The sequence below is a fragment of the Schistocerca nitens genome, chromosome 3 (assembly GCF_023898315.1).
Source record: "Schistocerca nitens isolate TAMUIC-IGC-003100 chromosome 3, iqSchNite1.1, whole genome shotgun sequence".
NCBI classification, from domain to species: Eukaryota; Metazoa; Arthropoda; class Insecta; order Orthoptera; family Acrididae; genus Schistocerca; species Schistocerca nitens.
In genome coordinates this window covers 363914946-363938719 of record NC_064616.1, presented here as the reverse complement: position 1 = coordinate 363938719, position 23774 = coordinate 363914946, and the positions used below count along the sequence as shown (strand labels likewise).

Genomic DNA, 23774 nt, shown 5'->3' with positions numbered 1-23774 from the left:
CCGGTACACAGTTTTAATCTGCCAGGCAGTTTCATATCATCGCCCACTCCACTGCAGGGTGAAAATCTCATTCTGGAACTAAACAGTTACTATGAAACAAGGTTTATAATCTTTATTTTACAATTTAATCATCCCAGTCTCGTTGGAGAATAGTGCAACTCCTACAAATGTACTTCACCTTAACAGTGTCAGCTTTGCAATCCAAAGAAAATAATACACAACAGTAATATTAATAATGAAACAGCACTACACTACTACTTTAATGACACATTAATTTCAATGATTTACAGTGCATTTGTGGACTGCAACAAAAAAAAATGATCAGAGCAAAGAGATTTCTGGCACCAGCTACAAGTCAGAAACCGCACACACTGACAGGATGTCACTGTATCAATGTCAAAATAGCATTTCACTGGATGTTAAAAGTGATCTAGAAAGACACAGGTGTAGCCACTTTGATACCAGGGATACTGAAAGACTGGCCAAAATAGTGGTGCTCGTAACTGCCTGTTAAGATGAAACTGCATCTGAAGGATGTTGTTACACTGGCCAAACTTCAAATCGACACCAAGAAGTCATGCCGAGTTGGTAAACGTGAGGACAAAACTATTGAATATATGGAAGCCAAATACATCCAGTGGTGGACAGTACCATGTGCCACCTGGTGATATTGTTGTGTCTTCTGCTCCACGCTCTTCATGCACTGACAAGCTTTTGTGGATGGAAAATAAGCCCACAGTTAAAATTGTTCTGCTATAATCTTGTACAGTTTTAAAAAACATCTTCTGTCACCACGTCTTTAAATATTCCTTGTTGACTTGTTTAGAATATGAGGTGACTGCTAAAACACTGTGCGGATGAAATACACTGTGTTTGATTCCTGGCCCAAATGTCCCAGTTCTCTCTTTTAAAGGGACAAACAGAGGTGACAGCAAGCGTGTATCTGCATACACCACTGGCAATACTGTGCAGCTGTGCACTGTGTTACTGATAAACTGTACAATCATGTAAACATCTTTCGTCCATTTTTTGGCAAGAGATCGACCAGCCATAATTTCAAATTAAACTCGTTCTGATCTATAGTGCAAACACTCTGCCTGAGCTCTGGTGTCAGCAACAAATTCTTCACATGCATTAAGTATTGCTGTCTCATCACCAGTTTCCTTAGTTTTAGTAACGTGCATTATTTTTCGTGACAATACCATGTTTCTTCTTGAAAGCATACATTCAACTAGCAGATGCCTTAAACCTTTTTCGTCCCACCTTCATTGTGGCTTGAATGCCCCACTGCTGTATATTAACATTGTGGATAATCATATTTTTTTCTGAATGAGTTATTAACTTTATCTTGACAGATTGAACTGACCTTGGGAAGCTTTTGTTGATGCATACCCTAGTTTTCAATTTATTTACTCCAAATGTACATTTCCTTTTTTTTGTTTTCATAATCTAAGGTTAATCTTGACAGTCCTGAAATACAGATTTCTCTTCTTTTCACTTTTCCAAAAGGTGACAGCTCATTTCATGTACTACTCAGTTACAGAGAGGGGCAATGTGGTACCCTACGATGCTACATTTTCAAAGCAGGATTCATCATCTCTCACTTGTTACACCCGTGTCCCATTGCACCAATGAAGCTGTTCAACAAATGTTACTATGGTGAGTGGGCAGCCTCATTATTGTCATTGTCAGTCTCTCATAAACAAGCAACAAACACCAGGCCACTATTTCACTCTACGACTAGCACATTTTCATTCATGAAGTTGTCTACGATTTCTGCAAGAAAGGGCTAAATAATAGCACAAAGAAAGCCCCATACACTTTTGTTTACCTTGTATAAAATTTTGTTGAATAGCTGCATACAATGTCACCAGTCATGATTTTCAGGAGCTCTCATTCTTTGATGTTTAAATGTTGCAACTAGACCCATCATTCCATATCAGTCCTCGAGGTGACACACTGTCACTTGTTGGCATAACATTATGAAGACTACCTCTTACTCACTTCTATGTAAGAGGTCTGTTCAAAAAATTACAGAACTTTGTACACAACATTTTTCTACGCTTGCCTTTTACTTACTAGGGCATGGACTCCTTCAAGATACTCTCCTCTACAATTGATACGCCACTCCCAATGCCATTTTCACTTCTGGAAGCAGTCTTGATATGCCTCTTGCTAAATCGTTTGAAGCGTTATCTGCGAATTTTCTTTTATGTTGTCTATTATAACAAATCTTCATCCTTTCAACAGGTTTTCAACTTTGAAAATAAAAAAAAAGTCCGATGGGACCAGGACTAGAGAGTACGGAGGATGAGGCAACACAGTTATTTTGATTTTTGTGCAATAGTAGCACACCAACGGGAATCAATGTTTGGGTGCATTAGCGTGATACAACAGCCATGAATTGTTTCATCACATTTCAGGCTCTTTCCTTCTCATATATTCTCGCTGGCATCGCAACACATCCCAACAGGACCATCGACCAACAGTTTGTCCCTGTGGCACAAATTCATGATGAACTTGTCCTTAAAAGTCAAAGTAAACTATCAGCAAGGCTTTGACATTTGGCCTGGCCTGGCCTGACTAGCTTCTTTCAGTCTTGGAGAACCTTTCCCCAACTCAATGTGAAGATTGGTCTCAACATCATAACCGTAGACCCATGTCTCATCACCAGTTATGATTCTCTTAAGGAACATCTTGTTCTCATTTGCACAATCCAAAAGCTCTTCACACATTGCAAGGCCAAGTTCTTTCTGGACTCATAAGCCATGAGACGAATTGGGCAGCAACACAATGCATTCCAAGATGCTGTGTCAGAATTTCATGACATGGTCCAACTGAAATGTTACATTCTTCTGCACTCTCTCAGACACTTAGTCTTCAACTGACATACACAACTTCATTGACATTCCTGATGAGAGCGCCGTGAGTAGCTGTCAAAGGGCGTTCTGAACAAGGGTCATCTTGAACTTTGTCCGGCCATTTTTGAACAATGTGAACCATTTGTAACACTGAGTGAAGCTTAATCACTCATCACTGTAGGCTTCCTGCATCATTTGGTGTGTGTCTGTAAAGGCTTTCTTGAGTTTCAATCAAAGTTTAATGCGGACGCATTGCTCCTCTGACTCTGCAATCTCGAAATTTGCAAACTGTGCGACACAACATTCTACTCAATACAGCACTAAACAATAACTAACAGACATACAACAATGAAACTTCTGGCAGTTACACATTAAACACAGGTATGTGCAGGGATGCCAACCGAATTTCGCTCCAACACACCATTGGCATGAAATTATGAATGTTCCAGAAGTTTTTGAACGGACCTTGTGGCAGTTCTTCACTCTTAAGTATTAGGTGATTGCCATGGGCAAGAACAACAGACAATAGGTGTGTGGGCATGTTTAAAAATTGTACTTTCAGAGCATCATAACTGCATACTATCAGAATTATGGCCCAATTTTTCACATAGGTTCAACTGATGGAGTTAGAAGTAACACACAACAATATTTTGCGATCATATGTGAAACAGGTGAATAAAAAATTTACTGTGGTAAGGATCCAAATCATGAACCAATAAAAACCATCTGGGAGAAAGACAGACAAGGGAAAAATGCAATGGGGTTCTTTAACACGGTAAACAAAAACTAAACATATGAAACACTGAGAACCATAACGGCTTAAAGCACATTGTCAACTGTCAGACAGTAGCATTTATTTAAGCTTCTGACATCTGCTGATATTATGGTGAGTCAGGTTTATCTGTGCTGTAGGCCCACATCATATATATGAACATTAAAAAAAAGCTGTCTCACTTTTTTCTCTGATATTCATTTAAATGAAGGGTTGATGATGGTATGCTTTATGCCCTTATGGTTCTCAGTCACTCATATACAAGCTGTGGATTGCTACTTAAAAACCATGTCTCCCCCCCCCTCTCCCCCCACCACTGTGTGTGTGTGGGGGGGGGGGGGGCGCGCGCGCGCATCACAATTTTTTAATTATTCCAATATTAACCATAATACTAGCATTTTAACATGGCAGCAAGAGCCAAGTTTAATGTTCGTTCTTACACTATGTGATCAAAAGTATCCGGACGCCAGACTGAAAATGACTTACAAGTTTGTGGCGCCCTCCATCGGTAATGGTGAAATTCAATATGGTGTTGGTCCACCCTTAGCCTTGATGACAGCTTCCACTCTTGCAAGCACACATTCAATCAGGTGTTGGAAGGTTTCTTGGGGAATGGCAGCCCATTCTTCATGGAGTGCTGCACTGAGAGAGGTATCGATGTCGGTCGGTGAGACCTGGCATGATGTCGGCATTCCGAAACATCCCAAAGGTGTTCTATAGGATTCAGGTCAGGACTCTGCAGACCCGTCCATTACAGGGATGTTATTGTCATGTAACCATTCCCCCACAGGCCATGCATTATGAACAGGTGCTCGATCGTGTTGAAAGATGCAATCACCATCCCTGGATTGCTTTTCAACAGTGGGAAGCAAGAAGGTGCTTAAAACATCAATGTAGGCCTGTGCTGTGATAGTGCCACACAAAACAACAAGGGGTGCAAGCCCCTTAAATGAAAAACACGACCTCACCATAACACCACCACTTCTGAATTTCACTGTTGGCACTAAACACGCTGGGAGATGACGTTCACCGGGCATTCGTCATAACCACTCTCTGCCATCACATCGCCACGTTGTGTACCGTGATTCATCACTCCACACGTTTTTCCACTGCTCAATCGTCCAATGTTTACGCTCCTTACACCAAGCGAGGCGTCGTTTGGCATTTACCACCGTGATGTGTGACTTATGAGCAGCTGCTTGACCATGAAATCCAAGTTTTCTCACCTCCCACCTAACTGTCATAGTACTTGCAGTTGATACTGATGCAGTTTGGAATTCCTGTGTGATGGTCTGGATAGATGTCTGCCTAGTATACAATACAAACCTCTTCAACTGTTGGCGGTCTCTGTTAGTCAACAGACGAGGTCAGCTTGTCCGCTTTTGTGCTGTACATGTCCCTTCACGTTTCCACTTCACTATCACATCGGAAACAGTGGACTGAGGGATGTTTAGGAGTGTGGAAATCTTGCGTACAGACGTGTGACACAAGTGACACCCAATCACCCTACCATGTTCGAAGTCCATGAGTTCCATGGAGCTCCACACTCTGCTCTCTCACGATGTCTAATGACTACTGAGGTTTCTGATACGGAGTACCTGGCAGTAGGTGGTAGCACAATGCACCTAATATGAAAAACATATGTTTTTGGCAGTTTCTGGATACTTTTGATCAGACAGTGTATATGGGCTTCAAATTTAAAGAACAAGACTAGCTTCAAAAACTCTACATGTAGCTCACCGTACCTCAACGTCTCAACTGCAACTTCAGATAAAGAGCAACAAAACTTACATTAACTTTAAAGAATAGCGACAAACACAGTGTAAAGGTCGGTTTAGTGATTAAAGGGACCAAACTACAAGGTCATATGTCCCTCCTACCTACAACAGGCAAATCTACAAAACTACACATCAAAGAAGAACCCAGTGCACACAATCCATGGAATGAACACCCCAATGTGAACCGAATGTCAACAAAGCCTAGAGAATGGAACAAAGAAGAAAAGGGGGTACAGAAGAAAGATGGGTGACATGCCTCATACCAGGAGCAGCTGGAGGCTCTCAAAGACAGGGGGTGCGATGGGGGACATATCTCCTACCGCTTACCACAGTCACCCCACCCAACACTACCCAGAAAAGATTACCTAAATGGACAGGGCAAGAGAAGCACAGGAAAACAGGAAGAACACCAAGTTGAACATAACAACAAGAAGGGTGAACAAGTGCAAAAGAATGGGTAGGGCGAGGACTGGGGCAGACTACAAAGCTCAGACAACCATTGCACAGTTGAGGCAGAGGAGGCAACAGGGCACCCTGCCAACCCCTCAATGGGCCGAAAAAGCTGAGGCACCCTCTCTTAGAGAGAGTGATGAAAATCCATTCACGAATAAACCGTAACACCAGGTCAGCCACTCAGGCACTGTCGGCTAACACCAAGAGTAGTGAGTCAGAAGGAGTGAAAGTCCCCTGCAGGGCAGCTAGGTTAAGACAGTCCAGCAAATTGTGGACCACCGTCAAAAAGGCACCACAACAGTGGGGTGGATCATCATGATGGAAGATTTGACCATGATCAGCCAAGTCTGTCCAATGCAGTGCCGGCAAAGGACAATGGAGTCCTCGCGAGAGGCCCGCGTAGAGGACCTCTACAGATTCATGGTCTCCTTTATCGCCCATAGTTTCTTTCGCAAAGTCAGAGTATGCCATTCCATATTCCAAATCCTTAGATCTTGATGGCATAATCCAACCATAGTCCAGTTCCAGAACACTAATCTGAAGAGGTGGCTTGCCGGTAGCTGATTTGGCCAGCCTGTCAGCAAGTTCATTCCCCGGTGTTCCAAAATGACCCAGGGTCCATACAAAGATCACTGAACATCCACATTGTTTGAGGGCAAAAAGAGAATCCTGGATAGTCAGTACCAAAGGGTGGTGAGGGTAACACTGGCCAAGAGCTTGTAAATCGCTCAAAGAGTCACTACAGATGAGGAAAGACTCACTGGTGCAGGAATGGATATGCTCAAAGGCACGAGAGATGGTTACCAACTCCACAGTGAAAACACTGCAGCCATCAGGCAAGGAGTAGAGTTCATGACACCCACCTTGAATGTAGTAAGCAAATCCAATGTGATTGGCAACTATCAGGCCATCAGTATGGGCTACTTCTAAATCCCCAAATGTGCCGAGAATGGAGAAAAATTGGCAGTGGCCAACCTTAGGCAGAGTTGAGTGTTTCAGCTCTTGTTTGTGATACGTCAAAACAGAGCTGTGGATGGTGGATGTGCCGTGGAGGTGTAAAAGAGCAGGGGCAGAGATGAGGAGGTAGAGGACAAAACTGGTGTTCTGATAAAAAAGATACTAAATATACTAGATGTGGATGGCGATCATTACCCTACACTTTGGCCGCCGTTGCGGGAGGTGGATCTCTGTATGTGGAAAGAGGAGACGATAGTTTGGGTGCTATGGAGAGCAGTGAATGCATCACACATAAACGATACTACTGTTTTTGGCACAATACTCACAATGGTGCAACCCCTGCCTCCGCTAGGAGGCTGATCACGGGGCTAGTCCGAAAGGTGCCAGTTGCCAGTCATACCCCAAAATGGTGTATTGTGTCCAGCATCTGTAACATCAAAGGTGATGTCGAGCTATATGTAAGATTCCCATAATGCAGACAGAACTGGAACAATGCTTAGAGCCATAGAAGAGTTGAGTGGTCTGCACCCAAGCAGATATTGCTGCGGCATTGAAGAGCATTGAGATGTGACCAACATGTCTGCTTTAGTTGACAAAGATGGGGAAGCCATGTCAAATTGGTATTAAAGACCAGTCCCAAAAAACATTGAGAGTCCATCACACTGGAGAACTAGCCATCTAGGTACAGGCCTGGATGGGAATGGACTGGACTACGATGACAGAAATGCCACCACTTCCAGTGCAGTTTGAAGAGGAACACACGAACTAACACTACCTATATGGACCAACATACAGACATCCCTGGAGGCTCACAAACACGAAGAGTCGGCAAATGACTATCTACGAAACTAGATCCCTGCAAGACAACACAAGCTGCAGAATTGAGAGAAAGAAGAGACTGCAATTCCACAAAGTGACAATAGTAACCATTACAGTCCCATTGGAGAATAGTAGTACAAGATGGACGTCAAATGGGCCAGAATCGATCATTGTGCCAAGTCAGTGTCCAACACTAGTAAGGATGGAGTGTCATCCTGAATGTAAGATCAGATCCTCATTGACAGGGAGGAGGTGACAACCCCCTGAGATGTCAGGTGGCTCATCGTAAGGCTTACACATCTTAGTCCCATGTCCGACTTGATGTAACAAGCTTCTTGTCCTGAAGACTCTGGAGAGGGACACTACTAGAGGGAGCCCCATCTCCGACAGGTGCCAGGGAAGAGTTTCTCCTCTGGCCGAGGAGAAGGAGCAGTAATCTGAGGGGGAGGCAATGTAAACCACTGGGGAGGAGGAAAGGGAAGGCGGACAGGGTTGAGGTAAGGAGGGAGGAGGGAGGAGGGACGAAGGACGAGGGACGAGGGAGGAGGGACGAGGGAGGAAGGAAGGAGGAAAGGAAGGAGGGGAGGAAGGAGCAAGAGGAAGAGGAAAGCAGACAACAGATGCAAAGACAGGCATTAAAGACATCGTGTGGAGACAGTCCAATTTCTGTTGGGGCTCAGAGTAGGATAGAAGGTCACAAGTTTTGAATTCTTGGATCTTCCTTTCCTTTTTATAGATCGATCAATCTGGCAAGCGAGGAGAATGGGGGCCAGAACAGTTCACGCTCTTGGGTTGTGGAGTGCAAAGGACTGCACACATAGAGGTCAGCCACAGTCATCACAACTAGGAGTTTCCTCACATTACAAAGACGAGTGACCAAAACAGAAAACTGGAAACAGCACATGAAGGTGGGATATAGGGCTTCATGTTGCAATGGTAAACAATAACTCTGGCTATTTCTGGAAGCATATCCCCTCAAAAGCCAGGCTGAACGGGTTGGTATTAATGTATTAATCCGATTGTCCTTAGGATCTCTCTGGACCCACTGTGCCATGCCAGATTAGTTCCTATTCCTCATCAGAATGAAGGACGAGGTCACTGTGGAAACTAATGCTCTAGTTCATATTTAAGGACTGGTGAGGAGTAATGTTCACCAACATGTCTCCTAAGTGCTCACAGGCAAAAAAGGATCTCATTGACTGGCAGAAGTTTTAATCAGAATATCACATCTTACTAAGTGAGTCACCTTCATCAAACTTATCTTCAATGTGTTTTACAAAAAAGCAGTTTGGTAGCTGCAAAAGTCTCCCTTCTGTCCTCAAACAAAGCAAATAATGGAGGAAGGGCTTCTCACCAAGCTGGTGGGACTGGCCCTTCTCCCAGGGGTGGCCAGGCAATCAAAGCCAAGGAAGCAAAAGTAGGAGCAGAGAGAGAACCATTACCATCTGAGAAGAGGGCCTCGAAAGAGGGGCCAGAAGTATGGAGCTTAGCACACTTCATGTGCAGAGTGTCCGCTCTGATGCGACCCACTGTGATCACAGACTCATCCTGTGTGCACCACCCAGCTGCAGCAAAAGCCGCCTAGCACAGCAGCCGTTAGCAGGAGCTCCAACGCACAAAAAAAAAAAAAAAGAGAGAGAGAGAGAGAGAGAGAGAGAGAGAGAGAGAGAGAGCAAGCAACCACTGCTAAGCATACAAGAGGCAGTGACAGCTCAGGTACTGGAAGTAAGATCCCTGTGTTGTCAGGGGGCTCAGCCAGATGAGTTCATAACAGCCTGACCATGCAAACCAGCTAACATGTTGGTGGCCTAGCAGGAGGTGGGGAGGGGCTATGGCACGGAAGGAAGAGGGACAAAGTAACTCATGCCAGACACATTAGTGGTGGAGTTCTTCCCCAAATAGCTCACAGTATGGGAAAATTTTATGAATGGAGGTCAAATGCCAAGAGGACCAGAAAAAGCCGGAAAAAAAAGGGAGAGTGGAAACATGAGACAAGTCCTTAGAGGAATAGATGGGTCATCATCAAAAGAAAACACCGAGGGAGAAAGGGGGGGGGGGGGCAGAGAGAGAGAGAGAGAGAGAGAGAGAGAGAGAGAGAGAGAGAGAGGAGGGGGGGGGGGTGCAGGATGGGAAGGAGTGGATATGGAGAAAGGAATGCAGCTCAGGAGGGAAGAGATGGTGCAATAGCTCAGGGCCCTGTGCATGTCACACACATACCCACAAAAGATCTGTGGGTGCCCGGAGGTGCGGGTGAGGGAAGGGGGGGAGGGAAGGGGGGGAGGGAAGGGGGGGACATAGCACAAACAGAGTCGTGTGCTAATATCAAGACATGAATACTGTTTACTTTTGACTCCATGAGTATTCTTTCCATCAGAATCAAAACAGCAATCAAAGATAATGTCCATCATTGGTCTTTGCTTACAGAAACTGGTAAAAAAAAAATTATTTGAAAAGAACATGCAAATGAGAACACTGCCATGATGTGAACAAACCTGAATCAGCAAGGGGAGTGAGGAAACTGGGATATTGGACACTACTTTCAAGTCTTTCCTCAATAACTGTGAAATTGACAATTCAGTTATATCACATCGAACTGACAGTAGCTCGCTGTAAAGAGTACCACGGCCTGGCTTATTCACGAGTCGTTTCTCCAGCTCTTCCATAACTGACACATCTTTGGCAGTAAACTTCTTCGGATTATCCGACAAGCAAGCCGTGTCTAAGATGATTGTGCCTGCAACAAACCAAAACAAATTTTATAAACAAATAACAAACAAAAACATTTACTATGAGAAAGTAACATTAGGGTTACTTTCTTGAAAGAGAGATACATTTAAAAGTAAAAATTGAATATGACACGTATGATGTTTCAGGGAGGAGAAACAAAGCTAAGTGTGTGCTAAAGATGTGGCTCAGAATGATCCATTACATTTAGTGAATTAGAGAGAGAGAGAGAGAGAGAGAGAGAGAGAGAGAGAGAGAGAGGAAACTATAATTGGGATGTCACAAACATTTATCAACTTCAGGATTATGATCACATAGAAATATACAGTAGCACGAGAAACGTGTGAGCAACAAGAAATAAGAGTGACCTATATAAACAATAGTGACAAAAAGACAGATAAAGGTAAGGATATGAAGAAGGAAAGCACTCCTTCGGGCTTTGTTTGAACTCATTACCACAAAAAAATTTCTTGCAAGAACAAGAGGACAATATGAATTTTATGTGAAAAAATCTCAAGCAATGGACTACAGTTTGTCAATCTATATTACTTTGCTTAAATAAAATGCGTATAGAGCAGCTGTGTGTTATCAGGCTACATGGCTCTGACATTCACAATAGGATGCACAAAAGTTGTAAGAATTGTGGAGTCAAGTGTCCAAGCTTTTGTGCGATTGCCTCCAGCCACTCCACATGTGAATGCCTTTTCTAAATACTGTACTGTTATAAATACTGCTATATAACATACAGAACTTTCCAAATGCAGTCAGTGATGTTGACAGAAAACTCATTCATCTAAAATGCCCAGAACATTCTGGTACAATGTTTTATAGTTATAAAAATTTTCATTCAATTGTACTACAAGCAGCTGCACATCCTTAGGGGAAATTCATTAAGATCGATGTTGTGGGATATTGGAAGGGAGGCAATGGTGGTAGATTTCATTCTTCTAGAGTATTTTGCTTGATGCAGGAAGGGCAGCTTAATATACTGCTAGACTCTTCACTACCACAGACATCAGTTGTGCTGCTTTTTGTATTCAATGGAGAAGAGGAATATCCATAGTTGTGTCATTTTATGAAATCTTACAGTCAATCATTTTTAAATCCCTGGAATGAATATTTCAACAAATGCTTTTCCAGACCACAATGATTAATTAATGTGCTTTTGGAGTAAGTGCTGAGTTGAATATATTTTGGAAGCCAGCAAAAGCTTCACCACAATTTGCTGACAATACTGTGAACTGTACATGTTCCTACAATATTGTCATTGATCTAAATTGATCCCTGTGTGTCAGTGAGCAACATACAGCATCATCAAGCTTTCTATGCAAGGCATTTATCATAGAGAACGAAACTTCTATATGCCCCCAAATGAAGGTGTCCAAATGAGACAGTTTAACTTTTTCTCACATAATAATACACTGTTTTCATATGTTTCGGAGCTATGCTACTTCAACTTTATTATCACTCTCATTTTAAGATAGTGAAAGAAATAAGAGATTAACAAAATGTATTCTGTACTTATAGTCTGTAATTCTGCAGCCACCTCATCACATAAATTGTCCAAAATGAATCATTTGTGATGATAGTTGTTTCGTAGGCCCCATAAAGTGAAAACAACTGCTATCAACACCTTCCACTAATGCTCGGCACTGCTCTGTGCCACTCCGCTCCACACTGCTCTGCTCAGTGTCACTATAATCACACGCACTGAACAGCATTGGTTTGTTTTATCAGTGCTGCTCTACTTACCACACTGTTCTGGTCATGCCACACACTTGTGGGCAGTAAAAATTTGCAATTAGAAGTTTTGCTGTTTAGTTCACTGTTGGGTACTTTACACAGTCACAATTAAAATTTCAGATGTAAAATACAGTGCTTGCCATAAACAACAACATTAATTCTTAATTAATCAAGCTTGACAGGTTTCCTGCAGCATGTCGCTACCACTGACATAGACAGGAATACTCGAGAGCTTAAAGAACAGTTAGTGAAAGCCAGTCTCTGATACCTAGCCTCAACATCTTCTACCTGGCTACTCTCAACTTAGTGGTAGCCACCTCAACTAGGGTAAACATTTAAAAGCTGTCAGAAGGACATCACTACATCCCATACCAGCACCAGAAGTAGGCACTTAAGGCTCTAAAAGAATGGTGTATGTGTCAGAAATGGAAGTGCTAAGGAGCCATTTTCAGATCATAAAAGAACCCTGATGGGAAGCTGTTCACTGTTCACAGAAACTGACAATTCCAGAAACCAGATGTACGCTGTTAGTTGTCGTGGTCCATTCTCCATTAGTCATCCCCCCCTCCCTCCTTCCCTCTCTCTCTCTCTCTCTCTCTCTCTCTCTCTCTCTCTCTCTCTTCCTCCCCCCCCCCCCCCCACACATACTCAATGCAACTATCAAATCCTTAATCTCCATCTTTCCATCTTCCAAAAGAAATGTCTTCTAATGCCACCTGCTACTAGTTAACAGTTTTCGTCAGTACCAACTTGATATAAAGGACGATTTAATCAACAACCCCTGCAAGACTCCTTAATGAAAGTGGAGAACAGTGCCATATGATTAGTGAATCTACGGCCTTATGACAGGAGTGAGGGGATGGGGTGGGGGGTGGCAGGTAGTGGAGGGGGGTGGGGAGACTAAGGATACCATGTTAGGCATATACAGTATAATGTTACAGCAGGTATTTGAAGATAGTAATTGGGAAAACAGCTCATTGATAAAGGTATCCACTTCACTTTCAGCCATCTTTCCTGTAAACACTGCACCCAACTGTGACATGTTTCCTGGGAATTGTGACACATGGGTTTTGCCTCCATCAGAAATTTCATTTCCCCAACACTGATCCATGACCAAATCAGTTCCACTCCAAAATGAGTGCTATTTTACCAGTAACGATTTTAACAATTTTCTTTGTCATCCTATTCCATCTGGAGCTGGGGAGAGGGGGGGGGGGGGGGGTCGGGCTGGCTGGTCCCATCAGGCAAAATTTATGATCGGTAACTTCCCTACTCAGACAAAAAAAAAAAAACAAAGAATGATCAGACTGCCTTGGATTCATTTTATCAGATTTTTTAAACTCTCATTTCTCCTTCAGTTACAATGGATGTGTTATAACTTAGACTACACTTACTGATTTATCTTCATCTGCCCAATGGAGAAATAATGTGAGCTAGTATCTGTAAGCTATTTGCTGTCTGGAGGAGACTCAGGCTTTAAGACAAAGGTACATTTGTATTAGTACTTGCTGTTGCAGCTACAGTGGTCAAAATAAATGTTGCATATTGCTGCTTTATCATCAGTACTGGGCATAATAGGAAACAAAACAGATTTTGTTGGGAAAGTCATAAGAAAAAGTAAGGCAAGTAAACATATTTTTAATAGATAAACACAAAAAAGGAGAAACAAAACCTTACGAAAGACTCCACTGCAAACACTACTTTCTTCTTGCTGTCACCTTGCTTAACACATGGGTTATGAACCAATTGGCCCCACTCGTAACTGGAGACACTTTTCGATGTAGGTAGGCATACTCCTTAACAAATTGCACAGAGAAGCATTAGGGATATTACCCGATATCTTCACAACGGTATGTATGAGGCTCTGTAAGGTCTCTGGTGAGACAGGAATATCACAAACTGCTTGTTTTAGCCTGGCCCATGCCTTCTCAATGCAGCTGAGCTCTGGAGAACATGAAGACCATCCCACCAAACTGAGCCTATGCTCCACTAATACAGCTCCTTTATGTTCACCAAATAGAGCCAAAATATGCATAAGGACGTTGTCCTCATGTTTCAGACCAGTCATCCATATATTGGCACAAGGAGGAGTCCTAAAGCCATACATGATTCCATCCCAAAACAGGACTGAACTGCCTTGATAATGGTGATAGTCTATGATACACTTAGTGTGTAAATGTTGTCCTTTTTGCCTTCACACTTCAACTGCCCGGGTGCAGACTGATATTGGTCTCATCACAAAATAGCATTTTGTCCCACTACTACCTAGTCCACAAAGTCGTTTTGTGCCTACGTGTCATGAGGCCCTCTCCGAATCTGATTTAGAGGAGTAGCTTCAAGGGTCTTCTGGCAAGTAATCCCTACGAATGGAGCCTATTTCATATCATTTGTGTTGCACATGTTTGGAACTGCTGCTGCAGACATGTAGCATTATATTGAGGGTTTCTGTCTGTTGTTATATGCAGGTATCAGTCCTGCACACATATTGTTTTTCTTCTGTGGCCATATCTACGACAATCCTTAACTGATCCTGTCGCTAGAAACTTTTATCAGATTCTAGTGACATCAGTATGACTCACAGCAACATTCACCTCTCTTACTCCTCCCTTCATTAGAGGGACTATACGGAGCTTCTGATTGTTGTTGTTCAAACCATCCTGAAACAACACAGCTCTCATAATCACACACAGCTCAAGCACTGCAAAATTTACGGGTGACAGCTCAGGGTAGTACATTATGTCTGCTGTACACATTCCATGCTGTCATGTCAGCTTCTTCATTTGCCTGGATTCTCACATGCCCCAGTTCCCAGCAGGGTGTATTTCCTTACCTTGACACTTTAGTGTTTTAAGTGTGTATGGCATCTTTTGGGCCACTTTGTCTGCTGGGTACACTTACTGAATTGTTCTGTAGGGCACTTAGGGAATTGAAGCAAAGTTATACCATCAATTGCACTTCATCCACTCCAGTGACTTTAGGACTGCATAGAGCTCAGCATCAAGACTGTAAATTCATCTGAAAGTCTGATCTTAGATGGAAACTACAGAGCAGCTAACAGCATGGCACTGCTTAAATTCACCAGAGTAAATAACAAATAATGAAGCTCATCTAAAAATTTGTAAAATATTCATTTAAAAATAAAATATGGTGTACAAGGTTTATTGTACTTTATCAAATTTAAAAACAGCATTGGCATCACTATTAAGCAGAGAGGACACTATCTCCAACTCATACTAAAACACACGTCTGCTCCACTGAGCTCTTAAAGTTGATCCTTCGCTCTAATCCTCAAGAGTTTTGTTGCTCCTCTATGACTTTCATTCATTCTGCTGATGGTCGGGTAAGGAGATCAAGAGACCAAAGACTTGGGGAATCAACCAGACCTTTTATGCATGTTGCACGATGAGGAACTTCTGCTGGATGATTAAAGGCCTCGTAAAATTTATGATTGCAGTAGGATATAAAAAAGGACATTTTGTACTCAATTTGGTATGTAACATACCACTGGATTTTAAATAATGGTAATTAAGTAATGCATAATTTATAAATTACGACTTCCTTTGGAAAAAAAATCACCTCCTGATCATGTCAGTCTGAGGCTGTGCTGCCAACTCAGAACCCGAAATACCACCCTAAAAGGAAAGATCTCATTGTAAAAGGAATACAAAAGCCACATTCATACAGTTGCTGATTGATATTGCATCACCATGTGTCAAAGGGCTTTTTAATATAAAAAATATTCCTATAAAGTGCTGTCTATGCAGAAAAGCCTTTTGCACCAATGCTCTGAGAAGTATTTGGCTGTTGAGTGTAGAATGGTACCTATGGAAACCTCACTGAGGAGTACAGACATTTTCTGGTTTCTGGAGTCATACTAAGTTGCTGTTCCCGATACAACTGGTAAATACACGCATAAAAAAAAAGTTTTGCATCACCTCGGCTCCAAGAGTTCCAAAACCTGGACAGAAAATTGGAATAGAGATCAACATAAACATCATTTCTGCCCTTTTTATTGCTCATGAAAACCACACATTGCATGTTGTGCAACCATACAGTTAGACCTTCAGAGGTTGTGGTCCAGATTGCTGTACCCACTGGTACATACCCAGTAGCAAGTCCTCTTGAATTGACACATGCCTGTATTCGTCATGGCATACTATCCACACATTCATCTGGGCACTGTTGGTCCAGATTGTCCCATTCCTCAACAGCAATTCGGCGTAGATCTCTCAGAGTGGTGGGTGGGTCACGTTGTCCATAAACAGCCCTTTTCAATCTGTCCAAGGCATATTCGATAGGGTTCATGTCCAGAGGACATGCTGGCCATTCTAGTTGAGCGATGTCATTATCCTGAAGGAAGTCATTCACAAGATGTGCACGATGGGGGTGCGTATTGTCATCCATGAAGACGATATGCTGCCGATATGGTTGCACTATCGGTTTGAGGATAACATTCATGTATCGTACAGCCATTACCGCGCTTTCTATGACCACCAGTGGCATACTTCGCCCCTACATAATGCCACCCCAAAACAACAGGGGACCTCCACCTTGCTGCACTCACTGGACAGTGTGTCTAAGGCGTTCAGCCTGACCAGGTTGCCTCTGAACACGCCTTCGACGATTGTCTGGTTGAAGGCACATGCGACACTCACTGGTGAGGAGAACATGATGCCAGTCCTGAACGGCCAATTTGGCTTGTTGTTGGGTTTATCTGTACTGCACTGCATTGTGTCGTGGTTGCAAAGATGGACCTCTCCATGGACGTCAGGAGTGAAGTTGCGCATCATACAGCCTATTGCGCACAGTTTGAGTCGTAACACGACATCCTGTGGCTGCACGAAAACCATTATTCAACATAGTGGCACTGCTGTCAGGGTTCCTCCAAGCCATGATCCGTACGTAGCAGTCATCCACTGCAGTAGTAGCCCTTGCCCAGCCTGAGCGAGGCATGTCATCGATAATTCCTGTCTCTCTGTATCTTCTCCATGTCCGAACAACATCAGTTTGGTTCACTCCAAGACCCCTGGACACTACCCTTCTTGAGAGCCTTTCCTGGCACAAAGTAACAATGCAGACACAATCGAACCGCGGTATCGACTGTCTAGGCATCGTTGAACTACAGACAACATGAGCCGTGTACCTCCTTTCTGGTGGAATGACTGGAACTGATAAGCCGTCGAACCCCCTTCCGACTAATAGGCGCTGCTCATGCATGGTTGTTCACATCTTTGGGCTGGTTTAATGACGTCTCTGAACAGGCAAAGGGACTGTGTCTGTGATACAATATCCACAGTCAATGTCTATCTTCAGGAGTTCTGGGAAACAGGCTGATGCAAAACTTTCTTTGCTGGGTGTTACAGTGTGATAATTACTTGGGATGGTAGAACCCTTTTACTTCACCGCCTGCCTGTCTCTTGACTGCTAAATAGCTCTCCTTGCTCTGGTCTCCAAGATTTAACAGATGACCTTGGAGAGAGACATCAGCAGCCCTGTGAATGATTGTAATGACATGTTGTCCACATGTCCTGATGCTGGAATTCGGCCAGGTTGATGTAAAGCACCCAGCTAATTTTGTTTAACATCCATGAAATGGCTTGATGATAGGTGCTGATGTACCTTGTAAGTGAATGCAAATGGGAAAATTATCACTTGAGAGCAAGTCCTCCGACACTTCCCACATGAGCAACATGACAGGTGAATGGCTGTGGATGATAAGCTTGCAGCACTGAAATGTGTTGCTTTCCCTGGACTGAGGAGACAGACCGCATTCAACAACAGGAACCTCTATATTAGTTCAGCTCCAATACAAGTGTATGTAGAGCACCACTGTATGTGGTGCAAGTGATATCTCCAAGCATAAGGTATGAGGAAGTTCGTGGATGAGGTACTCGAGGGCCTCATTACTCAAATGTTCATGAGGTGACAGATTCAGGGAGCACGATGTTATTCTTGATGGTGTATAAAACTGAACAGCTAATGCTTGAATGTGGATGGTGAGTAACAGGTGCAGAATGGCTTTTATTGCGAAAAAATACTTCCCCTTAACCTTTGACCTTCATCCCATCTCTAGTATCCTTCCTGTGGGTTATTTAGCCTATAAACACAAGATTATCTGAAAGCATGAAATGTATCTCTTGTATCTATGGGGTGTGTTAAAAGTTTTACTTATCTCACATGTGTTCTCAAACAATTCACATTCCTCTCCCTTATAGCAGCAATTAATCAGAAGGAGCTTTTCTTTCATCCTGTCTCCCTTTTTTGGTGACACATCGAACAGTGAGAAGGACGACAATTTCAGTCTTGTTCAGCTTAAGTATCCAAGCCCATTACAGAGTTAACTTTATCAATAAATAATAAGCTACCACTCTCTGATGGGCTCATGAAAGGAAATTGTTTAGCAGTGGCTGCAGGCTTAGTGACATTGGCACTATTGCCAGTATATTTACACTGACTTTTGCTACAGCTTTTGTCGAAGATGGTAGTAAAGTATGAAGTGAAATGAGAAAGTTGCAGGTCTTTATATCCTTTTTTTCTTTTTTGCCTCATTATACAAAATTCTCTTGGAAGCTTTTTCTTCTTGAATTTTTATTTTCTTCTAAAAACACTGGCCAATTCCTGCTTGAAGCAGAGGGATTATCTGAGCAATTTACACAGGTGTCTGTCATTAAGCACAATGACACTGCTTCATGGGTACTTCCCCACATTTGCTGCAGTTGCCTTGCCATTACTGTACATGCTACTGTGGTGTGATAAAATCCTTGACGTTTATAACTCCACACTGGAATGTGTACATCAAGTCCCACCTTCAGTCAAATAGATCCAGCCTTGATGTGCACTGGAAGGATAAGCAAATTTAAAATTAGGATGAAAGTAGCAGTCTTTGGCACTCACCAGTCACTTTCTTCACAGCGTTCTCCAGTCTTTTTGCACTTTAGACGTGTCCATGTCTGTCTCTACAAATTGTGATGCCCCTCCTGAAGTTGAGTGGGGTGCTTTTCTATTGATACAACATACTGACCAAAATTCAGTGAGTACGGAAGGATGGTTGCTTGTTGAGACGACAGTTTCAGCAAAAAGTATTCTGCTGCAAGCTGTCTGATTGACTTTACAGTTCCAGCAATGCTTTCCAATGTTTTGATGACAAAGGTGGATACTTCGTTTAAAGAACCCTCACCTCTCTTTCTCAAAATACACACAGTCTGACACCACTGTTGCTGCGTTACAATTATGAAAGTACAGTTGTTCTTACAAAATTCCATGATATCTGGCAGGCCTTTTTAGTTTTTTGGGTGTTGGTGATGTCTAATGGCCCACCCATACTACGAGGGCGGTTCAGAAAGTAACCTCCGATTGGTCACAGTGCGGGTTGTGGGGGGAGTAGCGACGCCATCTGTACGTTCACGCACTCAACAGGTCAGTCGGCATCAAGCCGTGGTCGAGTGAACGTCGTACCTGCGCTAGTTTAGTTTTTGTGGCAGTTTGAAATGTGTGCTGCAATAGAAAACCCCGCCAAATGTGAAGTGCGTGCTGTCATAAGGTTTTTTACAGCCAAAGGATATTCTGCAGCAGCTATTCATCGTGAGCTTTGTGCCGTGTACGGACCAAGAGTTATGAGTGAAGGAGTTGTCCGTGAATGGGTACTTTTATTTAAAAGTGGACGAGAAAACGTTCATGATGAAGAGAGGAGTCGTAGACCATCATTGGTGACTGACGAACTCGTTCAGACAGTTGATGCAAAAGTTCGTGAAAATCGACGTTTCTCAATGTCGGAGTTGTCTACTGGTTTTCCACAGATTTCTAAGACTCTCTTGTACGAGATAGTGACAGCAAGATTGGGTTACCGTAAGTTCTGTGCGGTCACAGGCTGGCTACAGGCACAAGCGGGTGATTTTTATGCAGAAGGAATTTCAAAAGAGATACGATAAGTGCCTCAATCACTATGGAGACTATGTAGAAAAATAGTGCAAAGATGTAGTTGTAAGATGTATATATTAAAATATTTTTATTTAACTTGGTGTATTTTTTTAAATCAACCGGAGGTTACTTTCTGAACGGCCCTCGTATTTATAAATTTTTTGTGTCTGTGAGGTTCCACAGGTTTCCCACAACCAGCTATGGATCTATACCATTCATCCAGGAAAAACCCCAGTTGAGTGCATAATCCTTATAGAACAAAGGTGTAGCAGCTTACCTAGTGGCAGCCCTCTAACAACAGTTTTGTCTCAACAGAAGACTGGTGGCACTCATCAGCCCACAGGTTAGGTGGCATTCATCAGCCCACAGGTTAGGTGGCATTCATCACCCAAAGGTTAGGAAAGAAGACTGGCAGCATTCATCAACCCATAGTTCCCCTAATTTGATATACCCGTACCCAGCCACACTCGCTGAGCTGCTGCGCAGAGTATACAAAACAATGAGATTAGACTTACTGCACAGAAAAGGAAATAGTACTGAAACGGCTGTAGGTCCTGCATTGACCAATCACATGCTCACAAAAGAGTTGCACGTCTCCTGGACGTACATAATTTTAAACCACTCACAACAAATGTCTCATCGAATAAAACTGATAGGTGGACCTCAGCAAATCTGAGGGCTGTCCTCTTTTTCAATAAACAAAATTCATTGCATTAAAACATAGTGTACAGATAAGATTACATTGCAACCCTAACATACTGGTGGGTTCTCTTGTCTGAGACGGTAGCTGTCAGTCAGAGCCATGCAAGGAGCCGGTTCCTCTCGTCTAGCCAGTCTCAGTTGCTTGTCTGCTCCATCAGGCTAACATGCTGAGCATAGCCTGCTAAACCACATACAGCGGTCTTGCAGACCAGTCCTGTCAGCTCACCAACCCAGTGACCTGTGCACTCTGTGACGTATTCACCACTCCAACCCATTGCCTTCAACATCCTAACATATAACTGATATCTCATACTACTTTATTCATACTATGCATGAGTGAGTTCTTACAGTGTGATCACCAGCAATACCACCCTGCAAAAATTTATTGCATTCAATGATGTCAATTTATACTTGACTTGCACTATTTGGAAATTTAGAATCTATTCAGAGTAAAGATACTGTATAATTGTTACTATCATTAAACACACTCTTGGGTGACTCCATCCTAAGTAGCCTAATGATCTTACTATCTGAAAATTCTGTTCAAATTTTGTATGTAGATGCCAATACCTAACAGAGGTAATTCCATATATACTTAAGTCTCTAGGAGCCCCTTAAGTCAAGGCTGTTTACATTTTGCAAAGGGAATACAAGAGTTTTCTTAATTTTTGAGACGACACTCGCAGAACAGTTGCACTACAGCCACAAGAAGAGACACTACTTCAATAGTTTGAAAAGTATAAGGTATACTGGTTTAAGGATTTTGATATACTATTCACTGAGCAAGGAGCACTCAAAGCTGTCAAGAAATTTTGTAAAAAAAAATGTGCAAAGTTCACGCAGAATTCTGTCCTGAAGTAGTTGTCATAGAGAGCTCTGCATTTGTATGTTTTTTCTCTGTCCGTTTCTCTGTGGGATCTGTACAATTTAGTTTTCATGAGTGGATAATTCTTGAGATAACAGCAGAGAGAGCAGCCATGGAGGCACTCAAAAAAGGTGAGAAAGATGGCAAATTATCTGGACAGACAGACATCATTTTTGATAATTCCCAATTGAAAACCATAACCAATTTCTCTATTAACTGCAATTTTTTCTTTCATACACATTTATCTATATAAGTTCATTAGTAGTTCGGTATTGGTAATTTGATGTTCATAACCTTAATTCACAAACAAAATCTACATTACATCTTTATAACTAAATACAACTTAAGACTTCAATAATAGAAAAAGAGCAACAAAATATTTTTGGACTATTATTTCTTACAAACCCTAGCAAAAAATGAAATAATCATACTATATTTTCTTTTCTAAATATTTTCCTGAATGGCTTCCAGTTCCCTTTCTCTCACTCTGTCTCCCACTTTCATGATTTGTGTACTCTCAAGCATACCCTGAGGAAATTCTGTGGCCTTTAAATCATTTGTTTCAAGTGTTTTCTTCAGTTTAGATGAGGCTTGAAACAGACGTTCTTCTCATGTCACCTTAGTTTGTGTTTCTTTTTTTTTTTTTATTTCAGAGCAGCTGTCTCATAGTCAATAAAATTTTTCATGTTAATCATCTTTTTAGTCTACTCTTCAAGATGCCTTTGGTTTTTTTCCTCTTTTTTTGCTTTTGTTCAATTTCAAGTTTTGTTTTTCTTTCATATTCTTCCTTATAAGCAGTATAATTTGCATGTGCTTGCTGTCCATACCTAAATGAGATGTGAATCAACGGCACAAAAAGTAAGCGAAGGTACTGCCTCAAAGCATCTCTCACAGCCAAAACACTGTTTAAAAATTTCTCAGTCATTTTGACTTCTCCAAATGTGTGCTTCAAAATGGAATATTTTCCCTCTATGGCTGTATTTCCATGGTAAAATGTAAGAAAAGCATTATAAAGTTTTGAAACATGTGGATACTTTAACTCTATGGATGATGAGTCACTTTTTGAGTTGTACTGCTACCAGTAATTGTCAATAACTTTGTTATCTAAAGCTGGGTAATCTTTTTATTTTAACTGTAGAACCTTCCTCTCATCTACTAATTAGTCTAGCCAGACACAGAATGGCATCATTTTAGCAACCTTTAACATGTCACTGCAGCTTCTGCTCTTTATCCCTTCCTTGAGGTCCAAAAACCTGAAATCTTTCAGTGGTGTCCTTGTAAGCACATTTTTCTCATCACATGTTTGCATGCTGCGATGTAATGTTATTGGACATTCTTCAGAAAGCACATCTTGTCATATTCTTGCCATTTACTAAGTTCTTCCATTACTTGCCCACCAACAACCAGTTGTTCAAAAGGAAGCAGATTATCCAATGTAAGTAGTTCATTATGAAGAACTTCAAAAATACTCTCAATTTTTCTCAAAGCAGAAATGTTCAAAACACAAACCAAATCGGTTTGAATAATGTTTTCTATTTCTGTCTGCAACTTGTGAACCAAAGGCGTTTGGCTATGAAAACGTTCTGTGAACTTACTGAACAGCTCTGCAGATTACATTATGAAATGATGTTCGGCATTCATCAAAATTTTTTAAAAACATTCACAATGGCATTGTAAGATTCAGACTCGGCAGTAGCAGAATTCTTTATTAGAGGTATACACTTCACAAAATAATATTGAACACCAACTCACTGCTCCATAATCCAAATATTGGTAGTTCCATCAAAACTAAATGTGTACTATGATGAGTATGCTTCTTGTAAAGATAAAGTATGTTCTTCTAACAGTTGGTGCCAGTCGATCACTTATTAGGTACATCATTTTTTTAGACAAAAGTGAAAAAAACATCAGGGAACAACACCTTAAAACATTACAAATATCATTTGATGAATCCATTAATTGGAAATCACTGACTTCAATGTACAAATCAATTCCTTTGTGGTCAACCTACCCACGGTACTTAAGAGCCGTATTGTTGGAGCATGAACCAAACTTAAAGGTTGTGTCTGATCTCAAAATTCTAAATGTAACTGATGCGTTCACATTTAATTCCAAAGTTATACTTATGTTTTGTTGAAACTGAGTGGTTAAAAATTGTGTGACAACATTTTGTCACAATTAAT

General features: G+C 41.9%; 1 protein-coding gene across 1 annotated transcript in view; it reads right to left on the bottom strand.

The window, feature by feature from the left end:
• Positions 1-23774, bottom strand: part of LOC126248312 (exopolyphosphatase PRUNE1-like) — a 204237-nt gene that overhangs the window by 64763 nt on the left and 115700 nt on the right. The window contains exon 4 of the mRNA XM_049949186.1: positions 10133-10374. Coding sequence (XP_049805143.1) covers positions 10133-10374 — 242 coding nt within the window. The remainder of the gene's footprint in view (positions 1-10132; positions 10375-23774) is intronic.